The 14086-nt window shown below is 52.6% G+C and overlaps 1 protein-coding gene across 1 annotated transcript in view; it reads right to left on the reverse strand.

Moving 5' to 3' along the window:
- Camk2b (calcium/calmodulin dependent protein kinase II beta) overlaps positions 1 to 14086 on the reverse strand; it is an 89319-nt gene that overhangs the window by 50667 nt on the left and 24566 nt on the right. Inside the window, exon 2 of the mRNA XM_052199224.1 lies at positions 3762 to 3856. Coding sequence (XP_052055184.1) covers positions 3762 to 3856 — 95 coding nt within the window. The remainder of the gene's footprint in view (positions 1 to 3761; positions 3857 to 14086) is intronic.

The following is a 14086-nucleotide window of genomic DNA, read 5'->3' on the forward strand; positions in this document are numbered from 1 at the left end:
AAGGCAAGGTTCTGTCTGCCAACCAGGACCGGGAAGGAATATCCACAGTGCCACCTCCTGGGCATTGCTGGCCTCCAAGGACTGTCCCCAGGGTCCCTCATGAGGTAGACCGTGGACGTAGGGAGACAGAGGCAAAGCCCAGAGCGGTCAAGGCAAGGCCAGCTCCGGGCTATCGCTTACACTCAGGTTTGAGCCAGGGTCAGTAGGGCCAGCTTCCTTGTGGAACTAACTCCCTGCTGGCCAAGATCCTGGGGCCAGACCACGGTCATGGCAGCATGGTCTTGCTGGGTCCACCAGCTGTGACAAGGCATCCACTCAGAGCCACCACCCGGAATACGGCTGAATGTCAAAGATGACCCAACTACATGTCCTGTGGCCATCCTGCTGCAACCACGCACATGGTAGAAACGGGGCCGGGCACTTGATGACAGCCAACAGAGCTCAGCTGCGTGCCCGGGACACATGCTGAAGCACCCTGGACAGGATGGGCGCAGGCAGGCAAGACCATCAGGCCAGCTGGTGGAAAATATGAACTGCGGGCAGGGAACAGGGGTTGTGATAAGGCCTCTCCTTCACACACACACACACACACACAACTTCGGCACACAGGCAGGTAAGGTGGTCCTGGGCAGGGTGAGAAAAAGAAAACAAACCACACTGGGCGTTCAGATTTCCACCCCAATCCCCCCCACCTGTGAAGCAGCTTGAGAATATAAATGGAGGGGCGGCTGATTAATTCCAGGGAGGCTGCCAAATTCTATGGGAAAGCACCCAGACAAGCCTCCGCCCGAGCCTAACAAATGTCTACTCACGCCACAGTTCTCGGCCAATGCGACTTGTGGAGTGACTTTATGACCTCCTCTGTCTCCGGCCCCTCCCAGCACATGGGGTGAATCTGTAGGATGAGTGAGGGTCTGTCTAGACACCTTGGGGTCTGTATAGCCCACAGGTAAGATTAAATGTGAAAGGGGGCCATAAAAAGCTGGCAGGGAAGAGGAGACCTGAAAGGGGGGGGGCAGCACGCTACAAGGCAGTGAGCAGGAAGCACAGGTTCTCCAGCTCTGAAGAAAGGAGCCCATCAGGCTGGAGAGATGGCTCAGCGGTTAAGAGCATCCACTGCTCTTCTGAAGGTCCTGAGTTCAAATCCCAGCACCCACATGGTGGCTCACAACCATCCATAATAAGATCTGACACCCTCTTCTGGTGTGTCTGAAGACAGCTAGTGTACTTATATATAATAAAAAAATCTTTTTTAAAAGGAAGAAAGAAAGAAAGAAAGAAAGAAAGAAAGAAAGAAAGAAGGAAAGAAAGAAAGAAAGAAAGAAAGGAAGAAAGAAAGAAAGAAAGAAAGGAGCCCAGCCAGGAGCAGTCCTGTGAGGTCCACAGCTGCAGAGGTCCGCTAGCTGAGACTGGGCTTGAGCCTTACACCTGTGTTGCTTTGGGACTGGGCCAGGGTCAAGGTCAGCAGGGCTTGTGAGGACTGACTAAGGGCTGAGGAGTGACTGACTAGGAGTGACTACTACGGTTCAGTGGGGGACCGAGAGGCAAAAGGAGACACGGAGCATTCTGGATTCTGGTTGCTTTCGTTACACATCTTAAGTTACACAATTAAATTGATGCGGAAGGCAGCATGGTTTGCTGAACATAACGCGTGCAGCTTTTACTGAGCAACTGGCCAGGGCTCCAGTGGGTCTGTTAGCATGACCAGGAGCTAGCGCGGAGCTGGAGGAAGAGCAGTCTTGGTTTGAAAGAACACCCACAACGGTGGGAAGCAACCCGTCTCCCAGACACCCCTGAGTACCAGGCAGCCCTTGTGGCAGCGAGAGATAGGTGGGACAAAATACCAGTGTGGCAAACGCTGGAGCCGTCTAGGCATGGTGGCAACACCAGGAAGTGAGGCTGACACAGGTGCTCAGGCGCCTCCTGCGTACACCAGGCCTGTGTGCCACCTGCCTAACGATACCAGGATGTTTCACACCTGTGTGCAAACCAACACTGATAGCGGCGGGGAGCACAGAGCATCCTGAGTTTTGGCCCAGTGCACACTGCAAGCCATCTGTGGGTGTTACTGCCCACAGTATCACCATCAGTGTGATGCACACAGACAAACGCAGACACATGCGCATTCATACGACGCAGAGACACAGAGAGCACACACCCCTAATGTGCCCTGAACCGTGAACCTCGTCTCCTTTGTGCTCCCTGACAGGAGGGAATGTGGAGGCTTCGGGGACACTGCTTGGAGACCCACAGGAGCTGACCTCACACTGGGCCTGGGCTCACTTTGAGCAAGGAGAGCTCCACGCTCCTGTGTCTTGTCAGAGAAGAACCAAGCTCCCGGCCCCAGATCCTGAATCATAGTTCAGGACAGAAGGAAGGTCCATCGACAGCAGGTGACCCACATCCAGCCCATGAAGAATTTCAGAGGCGACCCAAGCATCTCCCATCCAGTGCAGCTCCCTACTTAGGGTACAGAAGAGACCCCCGTTCCCTGTTCCTGAAGGTTTCTGCTTATCAGCCCCCACCTGCCCTTCGGGGATAGAGGTCCCGCGTGGGAACTAACCAGCCCCAGGTACTTCTCAGAGCTGTGGATGAAGACAGGCTGGCACAGAATCATCCTGGACCTTGAAGATCTCCATCTTAGGTTCAGAGAATGCGTCCAAGAGGAAACGCATATGAGAGCCCCAGTGATCTGGTATACAGCAGGTGCTCAAACATGCTTACACATATGTTGATAAATCAGCTATGTGACCTGTGAGTTGCCAGATTGTAAACTATAGACCCTGTAGTCAGCAAAGCAGTTCATACCCTCAACATACCCAAAGAATGAGACCCTGCCTCCATCCTAACACAGCCCCAAAGCACTCCCCAGTCAGGATGAGAGCGGTCAGGGCTCCTCTGCTAGCTCAGATTTTAGTCTGGAAGCTCACTCAGGCTGCACAGTCTGAGGACGGGAGGAGGAGGAGGAAGAAGAGGAGGAGGAGGAGGAAGAAAAAGAGGAGGAAGGGGAGGAAGGCTGGGGAGGAGAGGGGTGACGTGGCAATGCCATCCCACATTGGCAGCCACCCACCTGCCACCCCCAAGGCCTCACCGTGCCTACAGCCCACACTGCTTGGGGATTCGATGCAGACCCACGACTCCCACTCACATCTGGACCCATCCCCAGGAAATCACCAGAGTGGTTTCTGATAACCACCTTGTGTGACATGATGTGCCCTGCCCCCATGCAGGCCCTGCCTGTCTGTCTGTCTGGACGGCCCGCCCAGCCCACACCATTGTACCCATAAGCCTGCAGAGGCTTCCTTGGGACAGGCAAGGGCCTTCCCTGCTCAGAAGACTCAGTTGAGAAACCGCCTGAGATACCCTGGGTGAGCCAGAGCCAGACCTCACTAACGCACATGCCAACATGCCAACAGCAGCCCTGCCATTGGCCACCCACTGCTTTTCCTTGGCCATAATTTTTAGGGATATATCACATAGTCCCCCAGTGCCTCAGCAGCATGAGAACTTCTCTTCAGAACAGACCCTGCAGGCTTGGGAAGGAGAAGAGGCTACAAGGGAACCCAGAGAGTCTACATGGAAACCCCCAAATCAAAGATTGAAAGTTGTGATGTGTCTGAGGGCAAACTACCCCCATGTCCACTCAGCCAGACCCATCTTGAAGGCATTGGCATCCCTGATCCCTCACCACAGACCCGAAAGGCTAAGACAGCACCCCTGCACCCCCACCCCACCCCCCACAAACCCCTGCCGTGTCCTACCTCTGGCCGACAGCTTCTTGGTATTAATGATCTTGGCTGCATACTCATGGCCGGTACAGAGCTTGACACAGCGTCGGACCACAGAGAAAGCCCCCCTGGAAAGGACGTCGGGCAGGAGACGGACACAGGGAGAGAAAGAGAGAGAACCAATTAATCTCCAAAGACACTTAGAGCCTAGCCTCGGCCAGGCCTTAGGCACATGGCCAGTGACCAAAGGATGCTTACGCCCCTCCCACACAGTTCCTGGCCACCCTACTTGGCACCAGCAGGACAGGGCCAGACAAATACTCTTGTGGGGACTCTGAAAAGGAGTACCAGCTTTGAGAGGGTCCCCACTGAATCCCTGTGTAACACCCATGTCTATCGGTTAGCCGGAATGAGAGCCATCTTCAAGTTCATAATCCCTGGGCGTATTCCACCACAGGCCAGGCTGGAGGGGACGCATACTGGTAATTGGCGCAGCTGGACAAAGAGACTCACAGAAGGTTTCACAGGGAGAAACGTTACATAGCTTCACGGCAAAACCAGAGGCAAAGACACCTGGGATACACAGCCATCCCCAAGTCACTGAAGAGGCCACAGGGGTCCAGGGTGGGTCATAGTAAGAAACTGCTGAAACTCAAGGGTGTGACTTCAAGTGACAGCAGTGTCACGAGGGGGTCTGAATGCCACCCACAAGGCTAAGCCACAGAGACCCGGAGCGGAGGGAAGAGGAGGCCAAACACTCCCTGGTCTGGTTCCTGAACATCTATCTCTGCACCCCTAAAATAGCTCAGATCACCACAGCTCAAACAGTGACTGCCATTGTTTCTTTTCGGAATGAACCTTCATTAAAAAAAAAAAAAATACTGCCGGGCGGTGGTGGCACACGCCTGTAATCCCAGCATTCTGGGAGGCAGAGGCAGGAGGATTTCTGAGTTCGAGGCCAGCCTGGTCTACAGAGTGAGTTCCAGGACAGCCAGGGCTATACAGAGAAACCCTGTCTCGAAAAAAACAAATCCAAAAACAAAAACAAAAACAAAAAAACCAAACAACCAAACAAACTGTTTTCCTAAAAACCAAAACCAAAACCAAAACCATAAAGTACCTGCCCCCCTCTGCCTGGCCTCTGCTGGCTCTCGCCATTATGACCGATGCTCACACTCCTCAGCCACTGAGCTCAGTGGCTCCGATTCAGGGGCTGACTCAAGGTCAGCCTAGCTGCTGTGACCCTGTGGACGGGGTCGGGGCTGCGCAGGGGCGGGGGTGGCAAGCACGTCATGTATTTATTAATCTGTAGCTTATTGTTCCATTTTTCCACTTATGTGCCGGTTACAGTCTCAAAATATCCCTTTGTAAGGAAAATTTAAAGAAAGAGTTATTGGTGTTTCCCCCACCACCGCCTCCGGGTTTTCTTCCTTTTTGATTTTGGCCACACTAGACAGAACCAGAGCCTGGTGCGCTGTAGGGAAGTGCTCTACCTCTGAACCATTCTCTACCCTGGGTTACTGTCCTTCACAGCCACTGTGTCTCAAGTGGCTTCCTCCTGCCTGTCACTTCCTGCTCACACAGGTTGATGTACATCCAGTTTCCCCATGGATGTAGCAGAGCAGCCTCGGTTTCCCCATGGATATATTGGAGCAGCCTCAGTTTCCCCATGGATATAGCGGAGCAGCCTCAGTTTCCCCATGGATGTATCGGAGCAGCCTCAGTTTCCCCATGGATGTAGCAGAGCAGCCTCAGTTTCCCCATGGATGTATCGGAGCAGCCTCAGTTTCCCCATGGATGTATCGGAGCAGCCTCAGTTTCCCCATGGATATAGTTGGGTAGCAGGGCCTCACAGGGTGGTTGTGGCTCTCTGTCCGCCCCCCCCCCCCGGCTCCGTATGCTGTGAGGATTCACCTCCCCTTTGCTCAGGGGCCCCCATGTTGTCATCTGTGATGCTCAAGCCCAGAGAACACAACCGGTGCAGCCTCCTGAGGGGAATCAAGAATCTGGGCTTTCCTGTGCCATGGGCAAGACCCCGGAGGAGGCCGGATGTGCATCTCTGAGATGTCAGACACTGTCTCAGCTGGTGAGCCCACAAACAAAGCTTCCCTCGCCCACACACCATCTTACCGACAGAGTAGGCTCCCAGCTGCTGACCAGACCCAGGGAAGGGCAAGAGGAAATGTCTGTGCCCCATAGTCCTCCCTCAGTGTGAGGGCATCCACACAAAACTACCAAGAGTCTGTGGCAGGTGGACAGTCTCCAGACTGCTTGGTAGCTCCCTCCCTAGTCCAGATGCCCTCCTTCCCTCTGCAGAAGGCTCTGTGCTGTCAGCTCAGGTTTGGCCTAGGCACCCTGCAGTGATGGAAGAAGCCAGGCCTGGGCGGTTGCCAGAGGGAAGGAGAGGCAGGGCTAAGGCCCCGAGGCAGGGCAGTGCAGGTACAGCCAGGCAGCCAGTAACTGCTCAGGAGGTCCAGCCAAAAGTCCTACTGCTGGGCCCCTGCATGGCCTCAAACACAGGCAGGATCTGGATTCCAGCAACTCATACCCTACAGGGAGAAGATGGCTGCCGTGCGGTAAGGGAAGGAAGGTTGACCCCAGATGACGACTGTGTCTGTGTTCAGTGCCTCAGGACCATCTCTTCTATCCCTGGAAGGGGCGCCTCACCACCACAGCCATCCCCCAGACCACTGCAGGCCTGGAGAAGCGGCTGCAGAACCACTCTCTCCTTCCCCAGTGACTCTGCCTCTTGCCACTGTCACAAGAATGCCCCCTGAGGTGGCCACAGACATGTTTAGCATACAGGCAGTGGGGAAGGGGCTGATAACTTGGACATCTTCAAGAGCAAGAAGGACGATGTCACTGTCGCCCCCCCCCCCCTCGGGACTCATAGTACCTGTCACTCAAATTACTGAGAAACACTATGGACCAAGATCCTCGGTTGTAGACTGACCTTGTTCCTGCCTCCTATGCATCCCTTCAAGACCCAATTCCAACAACTCGGTCTCTGACTGTTGCCCATCAGTGCCTCATGATAATTTCTCCTGTAGTTTCCAACCCCCCACCCCCACCCCACCACCATACTCCCTACTGTGGACCTAGGACGTCCTTCATACCAGACAAGCACTCTGTCATCTGGCCCCCTTTTTACTTTTTTAAAGATAGACTGTCACTAAGTTGTCCAAGCAGTCCTTGAGGTTTTTGTTTCTTTCTTTTTAAAAAAGAATTAAGAAACTACCAACCGGGTAGTGGTGGTGCACGCCCTTAATCCCAACACTTGGGAGGCAGAGACAGGCGGATTTCTGAGTTCGAGGCCAGCCTGGTCTACAGAGTGAGTTCCAGGACAGCCAGGGCTACACAGAGAAACCTTGTCTCAAGAAAAAAAAAATTGGGAAGGGAAATACTTATTTTAACACATAATATTTTAATTTGTCCTTTTGAGAATGTCATAGATGCATACAGTGCATTTTGCTTAGGTCTACTCTGCCTCCTCTTCCAACTCCCCCTAGATTATCCTGACACATGCCCCTCCCAACCTAATGTTTTCCCTGAGTCCATGTAGGCCTTGAACTTTTGATCTTCCCGCTTGCCATCTCGAATAGCTGGGATTAGTTTCTCCGCTCCACTATGACCCTTTTTCTGGGCATTTCTGCCCTTTTCCCCTGCTCCTGTCAGCAGGCAGCTCCGTGTCCTGCCCCCCCTGAGTTCTGGTGCTAGGCCCGGCCTTGGAAGTCAGAACAGACTGCAAGTGTTGCAGATTGGCTGAGGATGCTGCAGCTGCGGGCCTTGGTGTTGGTCCAGCCTAGCAGCACAGGAGATGCTGCAGAATGGCGGCCAGGAAGAGGGGCAGGAAGTAGGAGGGGCCTGAAATGGCTCATCAGAGGGGTCTCTGAAAATGGGGGCCACCTACCAACGCTTAGGCCTCATGGTCAGAATGAGCAGAGCCTGGGGAATGGGGGATGGACGCATGGGTAGGCTTGGAGCTGCATTGAAGATGTCTGAGGTGTCAGGGCACCCACCCACACACACACACACACCTGTAAGATACACGCTAAACATGTGTGTATGTGTGGCCACCTTTAGGGGGCATCCTGTGACAGTGGCATGTGGCAAGAGGCAGAGTCACTGGGGAAGGAGAGGGTGGTTCTACAGCCGCTTCTCCAGGCCTGCAGTGGTCTGGGGGATGGCTTTTCAGGGCTGGCATTAAAGGGATGGGAGAGACGGCCCCAAGGTGCTGGGCACAGACACGGGAGCACAGGCCGGCAGGGTGGGCAGCGGCAGCACTCACCTTGGAAAACACTGCTGGCTCCCAAACTGAGCCACCTGCCCATGGCAACAGGGACAGAAGTGGAGCCGTGGCAGAGAAAGGTCTGGGGTTCAGGCCCACACCTCTGCTAGACACTGGCACACACGTCATCTGAACACCAAGGTCACATACGGGATGTCTGGTGTGGGCTGCCTACCTCAGAAGTAGAAAGTGATTTGAATAACCCGTTCAGATCATGAGGCCCCAGGGCACTGAGCACGTTTAGAGGGCTTTTAAAATCAAATAAAGCTAATTAAAACAAGAAAATACTCTTTGAGCCCTGACCGTTGAAGGCTCCAAACACCGTCTCATTTACAACAGGATCAACAGTACCTGGAAACAGGTCCTGAGAGGAAAGGGGAGGAATTAATTCCAAGCAGGATTGGAGCCTTGGAGCTGGGCAGCCCCAGGAGATGGCTTTCCAAACCTGCTTCTCACTGGGGTGAGGTCTCCTTTGCAAGCCCCGAGAAAGTCTCCAGAGGAAAACCAGTCCTGTCAGATGACCACTGATGATCACAGGAGGAGACAGAAGGTGCTCAGTCTTCAGAAAACCCAATCCTGGCCTGTGAGAGAGTCTGGAGCCATCTACTAACCCCCTCTGCTGCCCTTCATAGGCCCTGGCTCCGAGATGCCTGCTGCCCACTGCTAATCATCTGTGGCTCCTGTGGCTCCCATGGACTACGTCAGAACTCCCTTCCCATTCCACTCTGTGGTCCTCTCTGTCCTATATCTTAGCACACTCCTGCTATCTAGGCTGCCCCCTGCTGTCTCGTCACAGTATGGCAACTGTAGTACAGAAGCTGATGCCTACAGAGGAGATGGTAGACCAGTAGTCCCAGGTCAGAAATTATTGATTCCAACCAAGATTCCAGTTGAGGAGAATCAAGTCACTTTCATTCTGGCAAAGACCGAGTTACCATGGTTCCCAGCTTTTGGAGTATAACCACTGGTAATAACATCCTCTGTCCTCATAGACTCTGCTCAGTTGCTCTCTGGGGTCTTCAGATGCCAAGGAGATAATGCTTGTTTATCTTCCTGTAGACCATGTCTGGGTGAGATGAGATGATTTGTGCAGGTGCTATACACATTGTTCAGTAGGCAGAAGACACTAACCACATGATTCTGCTTCCAGGATGGTATAGATAGAGAACCAGATCCCAGCCACCCCCACAACAGGCCGCAGAGTTGCTGCAGCCTGCACTCTGGAGTCCAGGGGCGTCTTAGCCACTCCTCCTTAGGGTTCTATTCCCTTAGCGGACCTTTCCCTGCTCCTGTCTCTGAGCCCCCACCATGCCTTATGGTCTCTTCTTGCTACCTCGGGCTTTCCTGCCTCTGTCTTAGGCCTCTGCTGGCCCTGCCTCTGAGGGAAGCTAACTATTTGCATAAGTACACCTGCCACCAGGACTTTGGCCCTGTCCCACAAACGCCTTTGGTTGCTTGACAACGAAGTAGAGTGTGCCTTCCACACGCACTCAGAAGCCAGCTACAGCAGCAGCTCAGGCCTGAGCTGGGGACTTTGCCATCCACAGAAAGGCTGCTGGCAATTCCAGGGGTTCCTCTCTTTTAGGGAGAAAGATGCCCGGTATCCTTGAGTGAAACCCAAAGCTCCAACCCTCCTGGCCCTGTTTATGAATGCAGGCTTCCCATCAGGTTTCTTATCTAAGGTCCCATGGGGGTCAGGGACACGCCTCAGGAACAAGCTCAGATCCTCCTGGTGAGCCCACTCCATTAGCTCCCTCAGGAGCGCCACCCAAGAAGATCCCCACAGGGGATCCTCCTCAGCAGAGCCTCTCCACCAGATCCACCCCAGCAGAACTTTTTGGAATAAGCTGAGCAGGCAATGGTTTTATTTCCTGCTATAAATTACCAAACGGATGTTTGAAACCGACCATTTGTCTAATCTTCTGACACGGTCAGTTCTAAGCAGGTTTTACTGATTGGGTCGAAGTTAAAGACAGACCAGTAGGTATACGTCATGGCCACACCGAGGGGCTTCATACTTTGTTAATCCTTAAATTGCTATTATGTGCTAGCCTGAACAAAAGCACCTTCACCCTCTGATTATAAGGAGCTCTTAAAAGTGAAGAAGAGGCCTGTTCTATCATCTATCAACCTATCTATTCATTCATCCATGGATCCGTCCACCTGTCCATCCACTCATCCATTCATCCTAATCTAAGGTGAGGTCCTGGTGTTTTCCAGGCTGACTCTGTACCACTGGCCTCAAGCCATCTTCCCAACTCCTGGGTTGCTGGCACTATAGACTCACATCAACATGCCTGGTTCTTGCCTATTTTAACACTGACCTAAGCAATTTTCTGGAAACACTAATCTCTGCTTGGAACACCGTGTTGATGTTACCGCAAGATTTTTCTTTTGTGTTTTTCAACTTCTAAGCAACAATGCAAGGACAGAAGCCATCTATCCACCTATCACTGGCAGGAATTGCTTTTGTATTGTTATCATTATGATTACAATGTCTGCAGCAGAAAAGCCAAGGTCATTAAGAACACACTGGAGTCTCTGTAACCTTCCTAACCTGCACCTCGCCTGAGCAGGTGTGGCTCTGCACCATGTGGAGACTTCCTGTTACACAAGAATGGCTTGTTTATTCTTCTGCTCCCTGTCCCCATCAGTCTTCCACATGCCTTGGATGCATCTTCTGCAGCACAGTCTGACAGGTGATCATTGTTTGCTGCATGGCGTCCTGAGCATGGCTTGTAGTAGTGAACCCCACCCACTGCTTCACTGGCCCTGGAGCAGGTGAGGGGAACATTGCAGTTGTCACAGAAGCAAAGTCCTCACAGAGAAGTGCTTGCTGTCCAGTACCAGCCACAGATGGCTGGAGGGCAAGCTAAGCTCCTGGGTTGTCTGCACAGCCCTGCCCGGCATCCAGATGACTTGGATTCTCAGCACTGGGCTTGAATGGGGCCCTTCTGGAGACAAACATTTGGACAGCACTGAATTCTGTCTGCATGCACATAAATTCCAAGTGGTCTCTAAGCACCAACTGTGGCTTCTTCAGCAAGTCCTTTCTTGGCTTTTGCCTTTTCCATGCACTGTTACCTCACACATCATGTTCACACGTCCACAAGAGTCTCTCCTCATCTGACAGCCACGCTCTTCTCTTTTGGCAACTGAAGGACTTGCTTCCAGTTTGCCATCTCTTGAATGACCTGCTGTGAGCCGTTTGGTTATTTCCACAGTATTTATTTCCAAATGCAAATCATTGGGTATTCTTATATGAATTCATGACCTTAGCAACAGTCAGCCATGTTCCTGCTTCCAGACACTCTAGCCCTGGTCTTTCCTGGGTGTCTGAAGCTCTCCCCTACTCTGTACTGGGGCATCTGTTTCTTGGCATGTAGATGATCTGTGGCCACACACCTGACTAGCTGTGTCACCAATCCCCCCCCCTTTTCCATGACATGGTATGACCCCACTCTAAACCTCACGACATGTGCAACTACCCGATTTACATTTTAATGTTTTTTTTAATTTAGTTATAGTTTTGGTTGTTTGAGACAGGGTTTCTGTATGTAGCCCTGGCTATCCTGGAACTTGCTTTATAGTCCAGGCTGGCCTTGAACATAGAGCTCTGCCTGCCCCTGCCTCCCAGTTGGTGGGATCAAAGATGTGTACTACTATGCCCAGCTCTATTTTTAAATTTTAATCTTACTTATTTTGTGTTTATTTGTGTGTAAGTGTGGGTATACAGTGTGGGTATGAAGTGGTACATTCATTTTTTTCTTCAGTGTAGAACTTTTCAGGATCTTTTGTTTTGCCATGAGCCCTGGGAGTCTCCCAGGAAGGCAGCTTTCTCCTAACCTGTTGGCTACAGAAATCTTCATTCAAAAAAGGCTCCAAGAGAACCAAACATTTTGAGGAAGGAACACTGACTATGGCTGGAACGCCATGTGACCCACAGGAGGCCATAACAGATGCTTCTGAAGGGTGACTGTGTCGTCCATCGGAATACACACAAATACACACCCAGATTCCTTGGCTTTGCCCCAGGCCCACAGCTGCTGCCCTCAGAGGCTCCGTGAGCGCATCTCAGATGGAGAAATCCCTAGCAGGGTACCCGTCTTCTCTCTGAATTCTCAGCTGGGTAGGGTTGGGCTAAGGGGACACACACGTGGCTTCTGTGATCAGATCAGGCCTGTTGCCTGACAAAGCTCACATGTATGCAGATGGTTGCCACTGTCAGCTCATGAGTTCAGGTGCTGTGGGAGCAAAGATGTCTTTATTCTGGGAATGATCTCAATAGCCTGCTTTTGAGAACTTGTGTTAAGAGTCCAGCCTCACAGGCTGCAGCCCTCCCCATGTGACCCCTCCCTGCTGTAGCTGGACTGTCTAGTCATCCTGGTCTGTAGTTATCGCAGGGTTCTCAAGGCATCAAGACCCATGTGCCTGGGTGGTACTCTAACAGGCTCTTGGGAGCCCCTCCCTCCACCCCCGCCCAGGAGAGCTGTTCCATGTTCTTCCTGCCCAGTGGCCCTAACATTGAGGCCCCTATCTGATGTATGCGACAGGAACTGGAGTTTCTACCTCTCTTCCTGGACCCTCCTCCTTCCCATCAAAGCTGCTAGTGTCACAGGCCCACACAGGACGCTTCTGTCTAGTTCCCACATGGGGATAAGTCAGGAGGTGGGAACAGGGCCACAGGCATCCTGGGCTGCTGCCAGTGTGACAGACAGCTGAGAGGGGCATGCTTGGGCAGAAGCGAGGCTATGAGATGGATCGTCAGTCAGCAGGCACTGGCTGCTGACTCTCCGTCCCAGCAACAGGCCAAGGATTGGCTGCAGAAGTGACAACTGTGGGGCAGGAATAGCACCCTGGGACACAGCTGCCTGGATGCCCGGTGGTTGAGTAGCAACGTCTGCTGACCCTAGGAGGCCGCGGAGGGCTGTAGGTCGCATGTGATCTCTGGCTTAGAAGAACCCACAGGTCAATAGGGTGGGTTCACTATTCGACATGAGTGAATCCTATCTCCTGCCCCTCTGTTCATCCCTCCACGCAGGCACCGGGTGATCTGGAAATCTGCCCTTAACTTGGCAACTGGCATTTCCACAGTAAAGGGTCCTGGAAACAAGGATAGGGCGGTCTCAGGCAGCTCAAACCTGCTGAATATCCTTTTCTTCTGTAGACGCTATGATAATTTCCCCAATCTTGGCCCATTCCCCATTTTCCCAACCCTCCCCCATAATGTGCCAGGAAGCACACACCAGCTGAAAAGGTCACACAAGGCTGGCTTGCTCATCTCCCTGGCACCCTGACCGTGAATCATCTGAGACTCATAAGGCATATTAATAAATTCCTAAGGTAAGCCTATCAGGTACTGACCTCTCCCAGCTCCAGCATGGCCATCCCCGGACCACAGACATGATCTAGGCCCTCTCCGGCACAGAGGCAGCCAGGCGGCAGCAAGGTCAGAAGCAGTCTGGGCTCAGCAGATGTGACTAGCGAATGCATTTACCTTAGTAGATATACTTGGAACGGGGGTGTCAAAGGAAGAAGATCAAAGCTCATCACTCCAAACTCAGAGATACCAGGGAAAACGTTGAAAGACCGCAGCTTTGAATCAGACAGACCAGAGTAAAATAAGTTCCTGGTAGGAACGTTCTTGGTGTTTCGATTTGTTTAACGAGCTAAGGCGGAAGGCAAAGCGGGGCATTTTCTGGTCCAGCATGAAAAGCTTAGGAACTCTCCCTTCCTTCTCACACACAAGGCCAAACATGTTAAATAAAGGCCATGAACTCGTCCTAGATCCACCAGGGAGCTGAGGTCACAGGAAAATGGTTGCCAAGCCATACCTTAGCAGAGCACGGGCTTTGGGAGTCAGTGCTGGCCTCAGAACCTACTCACCTAGTCCTGGAAGCCTGGTGTGGACAGGCCAGCCTTGACGGCATATGCTCACCCTTTCGTAAGTCCAAGAGCCCTGGCAGCTCCCACAGGGAAATCAGGGGACCATTCTCTGGGGCATCCGTGGATAGGGCGGGGAAGGTAATCATTTTAAACACACTTGAGCATTCTGTTCCTGCCACCCAGG

Source organism: Apodemus sylvaticus, chromosome 11, assembly GCF_947179515.1.
Source record: "Apodemus sylvaticus chromosome 11, mApoSyl1.1, whole genome shotgun sequence".
Taxonomy (NCBI): domain Eukaryota; kingdom Metazoa; phylum Chordata; class Mammalia; order Rodentia; family Muridae; genus Apodemus; species Apodemus sylvaticus.